At 47.3% G+C, this 18,343-nt stretch overlaps 2 protein-coding genes across 2 annotated transcripts; both read right to left on the bottom strand.

Annotated features, from left to right (window-relative positions):
- Window positions 1-1,622: 1,622 nt before the first annotated feature.
- Window positions 1,623-2,278, bottom strand: LOC123411673 (protein TIFY 11e-like). The gene has a single exon (XM_045104634.1). The coding sequence runs from the start codon at window positions 2,162-2,164 to the stop codon at window positions 1,724-1,726; it is 441 nt and encodes a 146-aa protein (XP_044960569.1). The 5' UTR covers window positions 2,165-2,278; the 3' UTR covers window positions 1,623-1,723.
- A 4,254-nt stretch (window positions 2,279-6,532) lies between these two features.
- Window positions 6,533-7,333, bottom strand: LOC123411892 (protein TIFY 11e-like). Its single transcript, XM_045104850.1, has one exon. It carries the CDS (start codon window positions 7,192-7,194, stop codon window positions 6,733-6,735), a length of 462 nt encoding a protein of 153 aa, XP_044960785.1. The 5' UTR covers window positions 7,195-7,333; the 3' UTR covers window positions 6,533-6,732.
- Between the last annotated feature and the right edge of the window lie 11,010 nt (window positions 7,334-18,343).

The following is an 18,343-nucleotide window of genomic DNA, read 5'->3' as shown; positions in this document are numbered from 1 at the left end:
CAATATTTGAGACATTTATTGCACTTCTAGGGTTTCAACATCAGAAATTGTAGATCTGCAAGGAGACACATGAAATCATGCCCAGAAGCAGCATGGAAAATCCCATGTGATGTATTTGTGACATGTGTATGCCTTGTGCAGGCGTGGGAGGGGCAGCCCCAGACATCGCGGGTACGAAATCACCTCGGCGACATGCCTCATCCAACCGTTTGAAGCCTCGGAAAATGGTACAATGCCAGAAATCATCAGGATCAGGCACGACGTCATCACATGGCCCCTGTAGGATGTTGTAAAAGTTTGGGCACGTTCCGGGTGGGCCTTGCCTAAGGCCACTTGTAAACTGCACCAACTTCGAGGTAGTCTCTTGGTATCGAGAGGGAATGTGTCACGTTTGTGAAGGAAGTGTTTGTCATGTTGCTCCGTTGGCATCGAAACTCCTCGTGCTCTCAAAGGAGGCCACCGAATGACATGTTTGAGGCCCCCACATTTTTCTAACCCGCCTACAATATTTGAGACATTTATTGCATTTCTAGGGTTTTCGGTGATCTTTCTACCCTCCCTCGCACGGTTTTCGATGATGCACCAGACCGTAGGGCCCACACGGTCTATAGTCGACATGAGAGACATTCCTGTGGTAAAATGAATAAATAAATAACATTCAAGTATTAAAGATAAATGCAAGAGAAATCACTTTAGAACTTTTTTGAATATGAAAATCTATAAAATGTAAACCGAGTGCTTTTGCGGAACACACGGCTTATAGTGTGTGTAAGCCGTGTCTACTTGCCAAGCACACGGCTTATAGTGTGTGTAAGCCGTGTGTACTTGTCAAGCACACGACTTATAGCTCAAGACGTGACGGCTCCGTCAGGCACCGCTGTTGTAGACACGTGGCAGGTCCTTTACCGGGTGGCGCGCTATAAACCGAATGCTTTCTTGATATATACCATGTGGCACCTATAAGCTGTGAGCTTTTTGTGGGCACTCGGCTTATAGGATAACATAAGCCGAGTGCATTGTTGTTACCGGGTGTTTTTCCTTGTGTACACGGCTTAGATTCAGATAAGCCAAGTACCGAAAAAAATAACACGATTTATAGCTTGCCACACGGTAAAACATGATTTTCCTGTAGTGCATGGCGGCGTGGCCTTGCTGCCACTGTGGAAGGCCGCAAGGAACAGGAAGAGGGGAACTGAGGCGCGTGTCATGGCGGGAGCACATCACAAGGCTGACGACGACTCGCGACGTCACACACCAAACAAGCGCCGACGCACATTACATACAGTTGGCGACGACCACGGCGAGATAGCAGCAGGGGTGGATTGTGGGGTGGATGGATGCGGAGAGCGCCGCCGCCTTAAGAACTGCAGGTAGCGCACATGCTCACTCACAAGCGCCCTCGAACAGATTTCCGGCGACGTTCCCCTCAGAGTTGTACTTCCTCCGTTCCTAAATATAAGTCTTTTTAGATATTTTAATAGAAAACTACATACTGTTGTATATAGACATATTTTAGGGTATGTAGTCCCCTGTTGTTTAGGAAGGGAGGGAGTATGATTTGACACCTCGACAATTCGCTATGATCAGTTTGTCAAAACAAGAACAGCAGGAATTTCCGATCGTAATTAAGAGCAACAATTTGATCACTAATTCAGAGCAAAGACACACATCGACCGTAAATTACTAAGGTCCCAAGCTACTCTAGAGTACACATGAACACGAATCAGAGCGTAAGTGTGAGACGGTAACAGGACGCATCGCCGTCGGGCCGGCTGTAGGGGACGGCGCGCGCGGCGAGCCTCCCCTTGCGCTTCTCCATGAACCGCTGGAGCGACGCCTTCCTCGCCATGGGAAGGTCGCCATCCGCCGCCTCGCAGCTTCCTCGCGCTCTGCCTGAGGCAGCAGCGACACGGAGCAGCTCGGCCGCCCTGTCGGCTGGCACCTCGTCGAGCACCAGCACCTTTCCGCCGTAGAAGATGGTCATCTGCGCGTTCGCCGGCGCAGGACCCGCCGCGTGCGCGTCTTGCGCGGGCACTTCCGCTCCGGGCATGAGGGGGAGGACCACCGTGGCCGCCGGCCGCGCCTCCGCCGACTTGATGCAGCGGCTGAGAACGCCGCACGCTGCGGCGAACCGTCGGCTCTGAGCGCTCCCTGTCGCCGCCATTCCTTGCCGCTCTATCGATCGATCGGTCACCGCTGTACGGTCTCGAAGCCTCGCGAGCTCGCAATGCCTCTGCTTGATCTGGTGTTGATTGAAGGAAATTGATGTATTAGGTGGTGGTGAGATGGGTTTTGATTTATAGGAATCGCGCCTGTCCTGTGGGCTGTTGGCTGTTGCTGTCAAATGGGTGTACGCGTGCTGTTTTTCTATCAAATGGGTGCACGAAGAACACGTGCTGGTCGACAGCAGGATAATTTCAACGTGCTGGCTGCTACCTTCCTCTTGCCGCACTTTCAGATGTTAATTCGGCGGCAAACTGATTACCGAATCCTTTTCTCGCTGCCGACCCCGGTGCGGCGATCATCGATACAAGAGGACCCCGTTCGAGTTATTTTAGGCCCTTTTTTATTTGAGAATCGTTTCCATACAGCGCCGCGCCGCCGCCGGCCACCGGCGGCGCCGGTCGTCACCAGCGCACGGGTCCATACAACATTTTGCCCACCCGCGCGCTTCGCTAGTCAACGGATGCAACATTTTTCGTCTAAATTTGTTACAATCAGCGTCATTTTTGCTGCAAACATTTTTTATTATATTTTGTCCCCGTATAAAAGTTGCATATACATTTGGTTGCAACTTCAGTTCGTCCGATTTTTCATTACAATCGATGTTTTTTACTTTTGTTACAACCGTGTTAATTTTTGCTACAACCGACATCATGTTTTGCTGCAACCGTTCACTAAAAAAGTTGCATACACGTCACGTAATTATTTGTTACAACCGGCGTTTGACTTTTGCTATCACGTACCATCAACTTTTTTTTTTGCTACGATCACGTAGATATTTTTTTTGCTACACATTTTGTTTTTTGTTGCAACCGTTAAAAAAATTGTTGCATCGCATTGAAATTTTGCTTCATAGGGGAAAAAAATGTTGCATGCAGATCCAACGGTGCGGATGCGCGGGGTTGGTGGATCGTGCGGCCCGCGCGTGGCCGGCCGAAAGATTGGGCCGGCGCGCCAGCGCAGATTACTCCCCTTTTTATTTTGCTTTTCTGAGGTATATATATACATACGCGCATTTATTTTTATAAACGCACACATTCTTTATTCACATGTTTTTTTGGTTGATAAAAACATCTCCACTTACTCAATGTGCATCGCTTAGAGCATCTTCAATAAAAAAAATGCAAATTTAAATATGTAAAAAAAGGAGATGCAAAATTTACAACTTTAAAAAGTATTTTCTTTACACCTTCGAAAAAGAACTAACTCCAACAGATGATGTATACTCCCTCTGTTTCTAATATAAGTCTTTTTAGTGATTTTACTAGAGGCTACATACGAAGAAAATTATGTAAATCTACATTTTAAATTATGTATATATATATCCGTATATAGTCTTCTAGTAAAACCTCTAAAAAACTTCTATTTATAACGGAGGGAGTTTTGTGATGTAAAACTCTATTTTTAATAGATGATTTAAATTTGTGATGTAAAACTAGCAAGTGATAAAATTGCTCACAAACTGAATATGTATCTACAACAATTCATCAAGCGCCCACAAGCGGCAGCAGCAGTAATCGGGATGGACCACGAGCACCAGCAGCACGACGCGGATCTAGTGGTCGGCTGCTCCATGGGTGGTGATGGTTTCAGGTGGCAAAGAGAGGTTTGAGTGAGCGAGAGAGAGAGAGAAGCTGAGGGGACAAGAGAGGCCGATGGCTCGAGGTGGTGCGGTGCTTGGATTGGACCATGCGTCGATGAGCCCCGCGACAGGAGGAGGAGGAGAGGAGCCCGTGCGGCTAGACACCATGGCCGGAGGTGGAAGCGATTGAGGCAAGCATCATGGCGGCGGGCGTAGGTCCCGAAGATCGCCGGAGCGGCGAAGATGGCCGATGGAGGACTAGAGTGGGTTGGGGTGGCGCCACAGCTGGCTAGGGGGGCGGGGCGTCGTTGGTGATGGCAGGAACCGGACGACGAAGGCAAGTGGCACATGCGGGCATCTTGGTGGTGGGCAGAGGTGACAGGACTCGCAAGAGTGGCGAGGATGGCCGACAGAGAACTGGAATGGGTTGGGGCGGCGCCGTAGCTGGCTGGGGCGGCGGAGCGTCGCCCTTGATGACCGGAATCGAACGATGAAGGCAATGACGGAAAGGGGCTCGGAGGTTTTGAACTTTCCTGGTGCTAGCTGGGGTTGGCGCTCAGTTGGGCGTTACATCTCGATTTACACTTTCTATAGGTGAAGATGCAAATTTGCACCGTGAGATGTTGTAGTTTAATTTCCTTCCATCAATCGCGTCACACCGTTTTTGTATATGTCAAGTTTTTTATGTATTGATAGATTATGCAAATATAAAAAATGTTTCCTTGATTCTACGTATCTCATCCCAAAAATCTCTGCTTAGAAGCATTTGAATGAAGGATCTAAGGTTTTTAGAAGAAAAAAACTTGATTTTTTCACATGCCTTTTTCATAAAAGCTTTATACTTCAATGCAGTAGTATAACAACCATAATACGCAAACCAAACTGTGTTGGATTGTTAGAGGAACAGTGATATTCCCAATCCATCACGGTTCAAATTCTGATGCTTGCATTTTTTTTGAATTTATTTCAGGATTGTCGGCGATATGCTTTTAATGGAAGGAGACGTTCGAACTTCGACGACGAGGCGCCTGCGGTCACTTCATAAATCGCAAGATGATATGCCGACTCAGTCTCTCGAAGATGCTTATAGAGGTAGAGTGTGTGTGTATGTTTATAGGATGAGTGTATGCGCGTGTATATGAGCGGCCGCTTCTCGTGTCTGTATTGAGGAAAAACGGTGACTCGCGAAAGGGGTGTCTAAGAACATTTCCACCCGCGCCCCAAGGCCCTTTTTTATCGCTGGCGTGAAAAAACAACCCAGACGCGTCCCCAAAAGTATGTTTCTCGCTGGTTAGTACAATTTTTTCTCCACCGGACCCACACCGAACCCGACGCGCTGGTGGACCCCGGGGTGCCGGGAGAAAAGTTTTTGGCGCGAACTCCTTATGGACCTGCTGAGTCAGCGACTAGGCGTGGTCGTCTTCCTCATCGCCTCTTTTTTCCGTGGGGAATCAATGCGAAGGCTGGCACCGGTCAGCCTTTCATTAATTCCTCACAGGTGGCGCAGCGAAGGCGCACCGACGCACGTACCGCCCCCTCCGCGGATGCCGGGCTAGTCGAGGCTGAGGGCCGGCGTTGTCCCGGTGCCACCGCTGCCATCTGGAGCTGACCGGCCGCGAAGATCGCGCACATCCGATCATCGTTGCCGAAGAGCTCGCAGAACCAGCCGAGGTACGCCCCCAACAGCAACACGCTGTGGACGACGTACTTCGAACACCGCCACGCCGAATAGCTCGAAGCCACCGACGGCGTTGAACCGTGCGGCCTCTTCAACTCCGATGGGCGACGCCTATGGTTGGGCGTCACGGCCGCACGCTGGACGTTGTCCTCGAGCACATCAAGGACGGCAAGTCGCCGCGGTTGGAGTACTCGTCGCAGCCCTCCTTCTCCGGCCGTCGGGATAGTTCATGGAAGCCGAGGTGCATGGAGACGGCGTCCTCCTCCTCGTTTGCTTCCGCTCCTCCGGGTCGCCGGTGCTCCTATCCATCAAGCCAGAGTTGCGGGAGATGCCGCTCGGGCGACGCATGCGCAGCGACGCCCTCGTCATCAACGAGACCTCATTCTCCCGTCTCGTCAAGCCGAAGACCGAGCCGATGCTCCTCCGCGTGAAGAAGGAGCACCAAGACATGGCCGCTGACGAGGAGAACGTGCTCAAATGGGCACGGGACAACTACGTTCGGGAGAAGATGGACCGCCAGCGCCAGGCCCTCGAGGAGATCGTCGCTCGACACCGTGGCCGCGAGGAGGGCGGTCACCCTCGATGACAGCGACGAGGAGGCGCTCGGGCCCTTCAACCCCGTCTCCCACGGCCACCCAGCGCAGGGGTGCATCAAGAAGGACGACGACGACGGCGACTACATCAATTTCTACAGGCTTCTCCGCATGTAAAAGGTTGAAGTCGCCGTAGTAGAAGTAGTTTCTAATTTCTGTTTTAAATTATGTTTTTAGTTAAGTTTATGCAAATATCAAAGAAAACGCGTGAATCTCGATCGAATTTCGATTGAGTTTGGTTTAAAAAAAACGACGTCTAGAACGACCTTGGGGCTGGCTGAGAACCCGAACCCAAGCATCGATTTTTTTTCACCGACCGCCCTACATGATGCTATTTCATCCTCGGGGGCATCGAAGAGATGCTCTAACGAAATTGAACGTATTCCAAGCGATACTGCTGAAGAAGAGACCATGCAGCCCAAGCCTGACGTGCACCCTGCTAGAGAAATCTGTTGCTGGAGATTGAGAAATCTGTTCCTGGACACATTATCAGAGTAGTTCCTGTGATCTGTGTGTAGTGGGAATGTGGGATCGTAACAAGTACATAGTAGTTGATGTCAATCGTCATATGTATTTGCAGTATAAAGTTTTATTGGTGAGCCCCAATAAAACAGCTAAGCATGAACACCTGGTGAGCCTCTACGCATGAACACGAATCAGAGCGTAAGCGTGAGACGGCTACAGGAGAAGGCGTCGCCGTCGGGCCGGCTGTAGGGGACGGCGCGCGCGGCGAGCCTCCCCTTGCGCTTCTCCATGAACCGCTGCAGCGAGGCCTTCCTCGCCATGGGAAGGTCGCCATCCGCCGCCTCGCAGCTCCCTCGCGCTGTGCCTGAGGCAGCAGCGACACGGAGCAGCTCGGCCGCCCTGTCGGCTGGCACCTCGTCGAGCACCAGCACCTTTCCGCCGTAGAAGATGGTCATCTGCGCGTTCGCCGGCGCAGGACCCGCTGCGTGCGCGTCTTGCGCGGGCACTTCCGCTCCGGGCATGAGGGGGAGGACCACCGTGGCCGTCGGCCGCGCCTCGGCCGCCTTGATGCAGCGGCTGAGAACGCCGCACGCTGCGGCAAACCGTCGGCTCTGAGAGCTCCCTGACGCCGCCATTCTTGCCGCTCGATCCATCGACTGTATGCCGTCGAACCCCCTGTAGTCTCTGCCTCTGCTAGTTGCCTAGTTGATCGCGTGTTGGCTGGAGACTTGGAGGAAGGAAATTGATGGAGTGGAATGGTGAGATGGGTCTGATTTATATAAGAATCGCAAGTTTCCTGTGGGCTGTTGCCGTCAAATGTGTGGACGTGGGGTGTTTCTTTGATTCTTTCTGGCCGTCTCTCGCACGAAGAACACGTGCTGGTCGACAGCAAGATGATTTCGACGTGCTCCCCTCCCGCGGCGCACGTTCGGTTGTTAATTCGGCGGTAGGAAGAGAGATTAGAAATTGATGGGGCAATCATATAGAATATGTACACATAGTTTGAAATTGATGTGCTCGAGGCAATCATATAGATTAAAAAATGTTGTAGTTGAGAACTACATATTCTAAAAAAAATAAAAAATGCTGAGGCAATCATATAGAATATGTACACATAGTCTGAGATTTTATTTTAAACGATATACAATCTAAGTATTCAAACATACAATACAATACTGAGTGAATATGATAAACAGAGGTTCTTAATACAATAAGATATCACACTCAAATAGACGGAACAATCTGCAGTGCAATATAGTAGTTACAGCATAGTAGTACTATGATTAAACACAACACACTAATAGTCAATTTATTTAGGTAGTGTACGTGGTGAAATTTCCTGGCCTCTAGGCCTTTTTGGCGAGGAAACGCGGCTTGTAGGCCTTTTGGAGAGGAAAGAAACATGGCCTGGTTTGGTAAGCCCATGCACCACACGAGTAGATAAGGGAGGAGAGAGCAGCCACGCATCAGGGTTTCTCCACAGCGTCGCTTCTCCCGTTCCCATTCTGTGCTCGATCTGGTGCTTAGCACCTCACCACGCCAGCCCTCCTCTCCCCATGCCTGCTTCTTCAAGGGAGGCGGGGTGCTCCCCGCGCCGCCACACGGCCACCGCCGCTGCTGCTCGCCCCGGGGGCGCCGGTGAGGCCGAGGGCCGTCGGCGACCACACGCCCCGGACTGCAGCGCGGTTCTGCGCCATGGCCACGGCGAACTGCCGCAGGATGCGGCGCGCCTCTGGTGGAGGCGTGGGAGGGAGGGGTGGTGCTGGAGGCGGGGGCGGAGTCGCCGGTGATGGTGGAGGCGGCGTCGACAACGAGCCCTGGCTCTCTCCTTCTTCTTCCATCTTGATGGCAGCGTTTAGATCGGGAACAGCGGGGTAACCGCGTGTTTTCGCTGCTGCCGGCGTCGTTGACGGCAGATCCGAGACGGGGCCATATCCTGGGGGGAAGAGGTGCTCGGACAGTTCGTCTAATGGCATCGGCGACGTAAGCCTCGGTGGTGGGCCCGTACGCGCTGGGCACGGTCCGAACTCATGTTGCATGCAGTACGGGGGTAGAGGTGGCGGCGCGAGTTCGCAAGGGAACATCTCTTCTTCTCCGAGGAACGGCGCTGATGGTCCTGCAAGAAGCCAATCCATAGGAGGGATGTTCAAGGCGGATGGCGAAGTGGCCGGTACGATGTAGTCGCCGGCGACCGCCGGAGCCGAAGGCCCGACCTGATGTATTGCAGGTATGTCTTCATTTGCATCAGGGGTCGGAGCGGAGGATCCAGCCCGGTGCACCGTCGGTGCTTGCCCATGTAGTGGGTGGTTGCCTCGCCGGGCATAGCCACGGCGGCGTTTCTGCCGTTGGTTCCTGGCGAAAAAACGGCCAATCGTGACACCAAGTCCATGATGGCGTCGTGCAGCCTGGTGATGAGTGCGAGGAAAGCGACGGCAACGGCTTTCCCGCTGGATGTAGCGAGCGAAGGGAAAAGCAAGGGATGGGAGGCTCTCTCCTGCCATGTTCTTACCTTTTCCTCTTCTCTGTCGGCCTTTTTCTCTTGTCTCTGTCGGTAAAGCAAGTGTTGATAACGTGTAAAGTGTAAAAACGAGAGAAGGAAATAAAATGATGGAACAGTGTTCTCATTGATTGAAGATGTGGGTATTTATACCCCTCATACAAATGCGGTTTACAAGGAGCAGTTGTTAAATTAAGGCAACCGACATAGCAGGGATTATTCCTTAACTAACGTATTTAATTAATTCCTAACACTCCCCCTAATCAATGCTTGTCTTTGTAAATGTACATCATCTTGATAAATAATACTCCTTGTATGTTTTTCCCTTTGAGAATGTTCATCATCTTCATCTCGAGAAATCTTGTGTAATCTTTAAAGTCTCCTCCAAAAACCCTGTGGGAAAAATATGAGAAGAATTGTGTAGATATGTTGCTAAAACTCCTTTAAACCCGGTGGGAAAACAATAAGGAGAAAATAGTGCAACATATAATGATTAATGTCTCTTGATAACTCAATCGAGAAAACCTTTGAAGAAGGAGAAAAATCAGTTGTGAGTTTAGAGAACAATTAATATGTCTTAAATACTTTCTATAAAAACCCAATAGGAAAAATAGAAAGTATGGCATATGATTTTTGATAATATATTGCCTCATTAAAAACCTTTTTATGAGAAAACTGATGCAAAACACATCAAGGAAAAGAGTACAATAATTATTATCTGCTGATAATTAATAGATTATGATTCTAGGAGTTTCTCCCCCTGAAATTTGCAAATCTCGAAAACGTCTCATACCAATTCCATGAATATATTTCTAGAATGTTGAATTTGGTAAAGACTTTGTGAACGAATCTGCTAGATTGTCACATGATTTGGTTTGCAAAATATCAATTTCTCCATCCTTTTGTAATGCATGAGGAGAGAATAACTTAGGAGAAATGTGTTTTGTGATATTACTTTTCACATAACCCATTTGCATTTGAGCAATGCAGGCTGCATTATCTTCATATATAATAGTTGGTGATCCTAATGAACCAACACCACATGAAGTTTGAATATGGTTAATCATCCTACGAAGCCATACACATTCTTTAGATGCTTCAAATAATGCAATAATTTCAGAATGATTAGTGGAAGTTGCTACGAGAGTCTGGTTTGTTGACTTCCATGAAAAAGCAGTTCCACCATATAAGAATACGAAACCTGTTTGTGACCTTGCATTGTGAGGATCAGATAGATAGCCAGCGTCAGTATATCCTACCATAGTCATATCTTGGTTTTTCTGATAGAATAAGCCAAGATCTCTTGTGCCATGTAAATATCTAAGGATATTCTTTACTCCCGTACAATGACGTTTTGTTGGAGCAGCGCTATCTCTAGCTAGTAAATTTACCGCAAATGCAATATCAGGCCTGGTGCAATTTGCAAGGTACATTAGCGCACCAATGGCACTAAGATACCGGAACTCGGGTCCTAATATCTGTTCGTCATCATCCCGAGGTCTAAAAGGATCTTTATTCATACCAAGGGATCTTACAACCATGGGTGTTTTGGTTGGATATGATTTATCCATATTAAATTTTTCCAAAACCTTTTGAATATAAGCAGGTTGGTATACTAAAATTCCTGAGGGAAGATGCTCAAGCTGTAAGCCTAACCAGAATTTGGACTTTCCCAAATCTTTCATCTCAAATTCCGCCATTAGATGATTGTGTGCTTCTTCTATATCAGGTGTACTCCCAATGATATTGAGGTCATCAACGTACACTGAGATGATGCAAAATCCATTTGAGGATTTCTTTATAAATACACAAGGGCAATCTTCATTATTTGAGTAGCCTTTTTGAATAAGGAACTCACTGAGTAGGTTATACCACATTCTACCTGACTGTTTTAAGCCATATAGTGACTTTTGAAATTTTACACAATATGCGTTGCGATTTGCTTTTGGATTCGGCATTTTAAGTCCTTCAGGGACCTTCATATATATGTCTGATTTAAGTGACCCATATAAGTATGTTGTCACTACATCCATCAACTGCATAGATAAATTCATTTGTACTGCCAAAGATATTAAGTATCGAAACGTTATTCCACTCATAACAGGAGAGTATGTATCACCGTAATCGATGCCGGGTCTCTGCGTGAACCCTTGTGCTACAAGCCTCGCTTTGTATCTCACCACCTCATTGTTTTCATTCCTTTTTCGAACAAAAACCCATTTTGCTCCAACAGGGAAGACATCGTGAGGAGTAGGTATTACTGAGGAAAATACCTCTCTTTTGTTGAGCGAGCGCAGTTCTGCCTCAATTGCTTCCGTCCATTTAGGCCAATCAGGGCGCTTGAGCCACTCCCTGACGGTCTTTGGTTCTGGATCCAGTTGAAGGGTTTCAGCAATTTCAGAGGCGAAATATATGTCGACAATTGTAGTCTCTCTATTATATGATTCTCCTGATTCTGTATAGTTTATGGAAATTTCTTTTATACCTTCAGACTCTATGTGATTTCCCACAATAATAGAATCATGGTGTTTCGATGTCCGGGCTATTATGTTTTTATGCGCATTTATGCTAGGTTCAAGATGTTGAGCATATGGATGGTGTCCTTCAACCTGAGGTTGAATTGCATTTACTGGTAGAGGATTTGATTTCCTCTGTTTCCGCGGAGGCTTTTGAGAAGCTATATTCCGACTAACCAGATTTCTCCCCCTCTTACTCTCATTTGGGGTTTGAGTGGTTTTAGTTGATACCTCCACTCGTTCGGGTGCATTAACAGCGGCAATATGTGATTTAGTGACACCTTTATGGTCAGTAAATGCATCTAGCGGATTATTTGTAATATGTTGCAAACCTATGATCCTCTAAACTTCAGTTTTAGATTCTTTAGTACGTGGATCTAAGGACTGAATGCCTGTTACATTCCAATCTATTTCCTGGCATTCTTTTTGGTTTGATTCTCCCCCTAATGTCGGGAAATGGTCCTCATCAAAAATAGAATCAACGTAACGGGCAGTAAACAGGTCCCCTGTAAGAGGTTCAAGATATTTTATTATTGACGGAGAATTATAACGCACATAGATTCCTAGTTTTGTGTGGGGGCCCATGTATGTACGCTGCGATGGTCATATCGGTACGTATACTGCGCAATCCAATTTTCCCAGATGGGAAATACTTGGCTGAGTGCCACGTACTAGTTGCACCGGGGAGGTTGTATGATATGTAGTTGGTCTGATTTGTATCAGATCTGCGGCGTGTAATACCGCATGTGCCCAACAAGATGCTGTTATTTACAATTCTGTAATAGTGGTCGAGCAATTAATTTTACTCTTTTGAGGAGAGATTCAGCCAAACCATTTTGAGTATGAACATAAGGCACATAATGTTCTAAATGAATGACCATAGCCATGCAATAGTCATTGAGTGCATGTAAAGAAAATTCAGCGGCATTATCCATTCGAATTGTTTTTATCCTATTTTCAGGATGATTTGCTCTTAATTTGATATTTTGAGCAATTATCTTGGCAAAAGCATGATTTCGTGTGGACAATAGACACACATGTGACCATCTAGTAGATGCATCTATGAGTACCATGAAATACCTAAAGGCTCCTGATAGTGGTTGAATTGGACCACATATATCTCCTTGAATGTGTTCAAGAAAATTTAATGACTCATTTTTAAATTTAAGATAATATGGTTTTATAATTAATTTTCCAGTTGCACATGCGGTGCATACAAAATCTGATGATTTTGGGAATTTTTTAGTTGGAAGGCTGTGACCAATAGAATTGTCAATAATTTTTCTCATCATCCCTATGCCAGGATGACCTAGGCGATCATGCCAAGTCTTGAATTTATCAAGGTCTTGAAAAATTATTTTGTACGCAACATGTGATACGGGCTTTATATAACTGTAATATAATCCAGATGAAAGTGAGGGGAATTTCTCAAGAATTTGTTTCTCACACCCATTACTCTTTGTTAAAAGCAAATGTTCAGAATTATTTTCAGATATTGTTTCCAAATGGAAGTTATTTGATCTGAGGACTTTGAAACTTAGAAGAGTGCGTGTAGATTCAGGATACAATAGTGCATCCTCAGTTATAATTGTAGTACCCATAGGTAGAACGAGTGTGGCTCGTCCTGAACCAATAATCGACGCATCGCGACCGGCAATGGTCATGATATTCCCTTTTCTCTTAGTTAGAGTTTGGAAATAGCTGATAACATCAAATGAGTGACGTGGAGATTTTATAAGATCTCCATATGCGTCATGGGTGTATTCCACCATCATGTTGTCAACATCAAGAAGATCTTCATCCTTCTGCCTTGTTTCCTTAGGAGCGCTTTGAGAAGTGCTAGCTTCAAGGTTTTCTTCTTGTTGTAAGGCGTTTAATTGAGCTTCGGCTTTTCCATGAACTTGTTTGCCTTTCCGAGTGGATTTGATGTATAAATCCGCTAGATGCTTGGGAGTTCGGCATTTTCTAGTACGATGGTTAGTACATCCACACCTTTGACAAATCTCGGAGTTGGTGTTTCGGTCTTTTTTCTTGAAGTGACATTTACCTTTAGATTGACCAAAGATTTTCTGCTTGTTGTTCCTTTTCCACTTTCCATTGAATTTCTTGAAATTCTTTTTGTTGCCCCCCATACTTTTTAGTAAACAGAGTGTTAGCATGTGCTTCAGGGAGTGGCATTGAGCCCGTTGGACGTGTCTGATGATTCTTCGTGAGAAGTTCATCATGTTTCTCAGCCTGAAGTAAAGTGTATATGAGCTTAGAATACTTTTTATATTTTCGTTGACGGTACTGCTGTTGTGGTACTCTCATCGAGGGGTGGAAAGTGCACAAGGTTTTCTCAATAAGATCTTCTTTGTAAATTGCTTGATTGCAAAACCTTAGTTTTGAGTTAACCTTGTGAACTGCAGAGTTATATGCTGCCACAGATTTGAAATCTTGGAACCTTATGAGGGACCATTCTCTTTGTGCTTCCAGCAACATAACTGCTCTTTGTTGGTCATATCTCTCCTTGAGAGAGTTCCACAAAGCTAGTGGATCTTCTTCCATCAAATATTCCGACTTTAAGTCCGGATGGAGATGGTGCCTTAAGAAACTTAAAGCTCTATATTTGGCTGCCGTGGGGATTTCTCCGGCGCCTTCAATGGGTGTGATGATAGTGGAACTGAGTTTACGACTTTCAAGGGCTATCTTTGCATCCATAGCCAATGGTAAATAGTTACTACCATCTAGTTCAAGTTCATGAAATTCACGATGCATGACGCTAGCCATTTCCTACATGGTATTATCATGCATAATTTTAGTTTTACTATCAGAGTAAAATATAAGGTACAACAAATGCTTTGGGAAAGCAAAATTTTCAAGTATAGCTGATGCTTTAAACTTGTATGTGTAGACCTCATTTTATGTATATGACACTTTGAAGATAGTCACCGTTGGGGTGTAGATCTCACAGTAGTGGAAAACATAGTGTGGTTTTGACTAGTAGATGTTCATATGTCCATTACCTTGTGTCATACTATATTTTTCAAAAACACTTTGAAGGTAGTCATCTTGTCAAAAGACTAGATGTAGACCTCTCAGCAGGAGTGAATAATCTGCAAATTATGGAGTAGATCACACAATTACCTTGTGATTTGCAAAAATTCGAGGTAGTCACATCAATTCGCATATTCGGGAGAGCACTCGAAGATAGTCATTTTGCCAAAAGAATGGAGGCAAAAAGTAGATCTTTCAGCGATGAGGATAATCTGCAAAGTGCAGTAGATGCCTCATCTACCTTGTGATCCCAAAATTTGAATTGTAAAAAAAATGTTGTAGTTGAGAACTACATATTCTAAAAAATGAAAAATGTTGAGGCAATCATATAAAATATGTACACATAGCCTGAGACTTTATTTTAGACCATATACAATCTAAGTATTCAAACGTACAATACAATACTGAGTGAATATGATGAGCAGAGGTTCTTAATACCATAAGATATCACACTCAAATAAAAGGAACAATCTGCAGTGCAATATAGTAGTTGCACCATAGTAGTACTATGATTAAACACAACACACTAATAGTTAATTTATTTAGGTAGTGTACGTGGTGGAATTTCCTGGCCTGTAGGCCTTTTTGGAGAGGAAACGTGGTTTGTAGGCCTTTTGGAGAGGAAAGAAACGTGGCCTGGTTTAGTAAGCCCATGCACCACACGAGTAGATAAGGGAGGAGAGAGCAGCCACGCATCAGGGTTTCCCCACAACGTCGTTTCTCCCGTTCCCATCCTGTGCTCGATCTGGTGCTTAGCACCTCACCACGCCAGCCTCCTCTCCCCATGCCTGCTTCTTCAAGGGAGGCGGGGTGCTCCCCGCGCCGCCACACGGCCACCGCCGCTGCTGCTCGCCCCGGGGGCGCCGGTGAGGCCGAGGGCCGTCGGCGACCACACGCCCCGGACTGCAGTGCGGTTCTGCGCCATGGCCGCGGCGAACTGCCGCAGGATGCGGCGCGCCTCTGGTGGAGGCGTGGGAGGGAGGGGTGGTGCTGGAGGCGGGGGCGGAGTCGCGGGTGATGGTGGAGGCGGCGTCGACGACGAGCCCTGGCCCTCTCCTTCTTCTTCCATCTTGATGGCACCGTTTAGATCGGGAACAGCGGGGTAACCGCCTGTTTCCGCCGCTGCCGGCGTCGAGGACGGTTGATCCGAGACGGGGCCATATCCTGGGGGGAAGAGGTGCTCCGGCAGTTCGTCTGATGGCGTCGGCGACGTAAGCCGCGGTGGTGCGCCCGTACGCGCTGGGCACGGTCCGAACTCGTGTTGCATGCAGTACGGGGGTAGAGGTGGCGGCGCGAGTTCGCAAGGGAACATCTCTTCTTCTCCGAGGAACGGCGCTGATGGTCCTGCAAGAAGCCAATCCATAGGAGGGATGTTCAAGGCGGATGGCGGAGCGGCCGGTACGATGTAGTCGCCGGCGACCGCAGGAGCCGAAGGCCCGGCCTGGTGTATCGCAGGTATGTCTTCATTTGCATCAGGGGTCGGAGCGGAGGATCCAGCCCGGTGCACCGTCGGTGCTTGCCCACGTAGTGGGTGGTTGCCTCGCCGGGCATAGCCACGGTGGCGGTTCTGCCGGTGGTTCCTGGCGAAAAAACGGCCAATCGTGACACCAAGTCCATGATGGCGTCGTGCAGCTTGGTGATGAGTGCGAGGAAAGCGACGGCGACGGCTTTCCCGCTGGATGTAGCGAGCGAAGGCAAAATCAAGGGATGGGAGGCTCTCTCTTGCCATGTTCTTACCTTTTCCTCTTCTCTGTCGGCCTTTTTCTCTTGTCTCTGTCGGTAAAGCAAGTGTTGATAACGTGTAAAGTGTAAAAACGAGAGAAGGAAATAAAATAATGGAACAGTGTTCTCATTGATTGAAGATGTGGGTATTTATACCCCTGGTACAAAGGCGGTTTACAAGGAGCAGTTGTCAAATTAAGGCAACCGACATAGCAGGGATTATCCCTTAATTAACGTATTAGCTAATTCCTAACAGAAATAAGAAGTTGTTGAGGTTTAAATATCGGGAACCTTTTTGTAATAAAAATCACTATTTCTAGGTCCTTGACAGTTAATACAGAAAACGTTTTCGATGAAATACGTGTTTCGTAACAGAAGACGTATAAAGCATAAAAAGGGAATAAGATTAAAATCCCGACAAGTGAAACCCATTTGCCAGGTTTGACTCCAGTCAAACTGGACGGCTCCCTCCTCGGGCTGTGTGGAGACGAGGCTTTCGACAATCCTCACTGGTGATTAAAGGCACGTCTCCGAAAAGTGAGCACACTGTGGTGCTCAAGGATTCGTGTCGCTCATCCTAAGGTAGGGCTTGGTCACCGGAGAGCGTGGGAGATCCGGGGGCTCTAATGCCGATGAAATATGACCTTGATCAAAAGAGGGCCTTTGCTTATGGTAGATTTCATGTGGAATTAGAGTGCGGGGTCGAAGTGAGGTGGTTCTCTGGATCCATTGGTGCAAGAAATTTGGGTAAGAGAGCTTCGCCTGGCTCGGAATCATCCGAGAGGTGGCGGCGGCGGCCCTGGCTGCCAGAGTCGAAGAAGAAGACCATAGTGAGTCAATTGGCTATTCTGGGTGGCTTTCAGAGGAGAGAGGAGTGGCGCTGAAGATCGGGGAGAGACTGGGGGTGGCTTTTATAGCCCCATAGAGGCGGTTTGTTAGGGGATTGTCTTAACCGATTTGGCGGCGGCCATTGATGGCAACAGTGGTCGGTGACGAGGTAGTGGAGGCCGGTGGAGAGGTAGGTGGTCATCAGTTATTCTCCAAGCATGTTGGTTGGCTCGTAGAAGTGACAGTTGGCTAGGGAGATATCATACCCGTAATGACAACGACAGGCAACGGTGCAGGGCGGCGTTGGCTAACACTTGGAGCAAAATCAGAGTGTCGGCAAGAAGCGGTGCTTGCTCTCGAAGTATAAGGAGGTGGAGTGCATAGCAGGGGAGGTAGTAGAGGGCCGATGGAAAGGTAGGTGGTAAGCAGTTATTCTTCAAGCATGTTGGTCGTCTTGGAGAGGTGATAGTTGGCTAGGGCGGTGTCGTATCCATAACAACAGGGACGGGCAACGGTGCAGGGCAACGTTGTCCAACACTTGGGGCCAAATGAGAGTGTCGGCAAGACGCGGTGCTTGTTGTCGAAGTAGGAGGAGTTGGAGCACATAATAGGGGAGGCAATGGAGGCGATGTGCGAGAGCGGTGCCAGGGCGTGCCAAATGGGTGTTCTGCTGATGCTCTACTCATGTGGTCAGGGTGATCAACAAAATGCCAAAGAAACCTAGGGGAATTTGTTGCATATGGAAATTAGCGTGTTGGTGATTGTATATAAGGGACGATGGACATGTTGCCTTAGAAGGAGGAGCGAGTGGAGAATGTAGGTTCACAAGGATTGCGAGAACCTACTATGCACATGAGGTGTTTGATGAAATGGTTCTAGGAATGTTTGTTGAATATGGGAACTGGCAGGATGATGCTTCATTGCATGCAAGAAGGAATAATAGGCCTGGTTTGGGAAAATAAATACGTTGCAAGCGCAAGTTTCACTGAAATTCAGTTCTAATCCAAACCTTGGAGGAATTATTTGATAAACTTGCATGCTCAAATGGGACCGAGCTTCTGTATTGAAGGTTTTATACAAAAGAACTATGATATGGAATTTCCAGATTTGTTCAAGCAACGTAGAATGGGGTTGTAGTTCAATTCTCTAGATAGGGCAGAATTGAAAACCGGACGCATTGCTCAAATTTTTCAAGAAAAAAAC

Source organism: Hordeum vulgare, chromosome 7H (genome assembly GCF_904849725.1).
Source record: "Hordeum vulgare subsp. vulgare chromosome 7H, MorexV3_pseudomolecules_assembly, whole genome shotgun sequence".
Lineage (NCBI taxonomy): Eukaryota > Viridiplantae > Streptophyta > Magnoliopsida > Poales > Poaceae > Hordeum > Hordeum vulgare.
Note: the sequence above shows the minus strand (reverse complement) of the source record. Positions and strands in the feature narration are given on the sequence as shown.

What these genes read in the sequence shown, in the direction of transcription:
- LOC123411673 (XM_045104634.1), bottom strand. Translation starts at nt 2,164, where the DNA reads ATGGCGGCGACAGGGAGCGCTCAGAGCCGACGGTTCGCCGCAGCGTGC.
- LOC123411892 (XM_045104850.1), bottom strand. Translation starts at nt 7,194, where the DNA reads ATGGATCGAGCGGCAAGAATGGCGGCGTCAGGGAGCTCTCAGAGCCGA.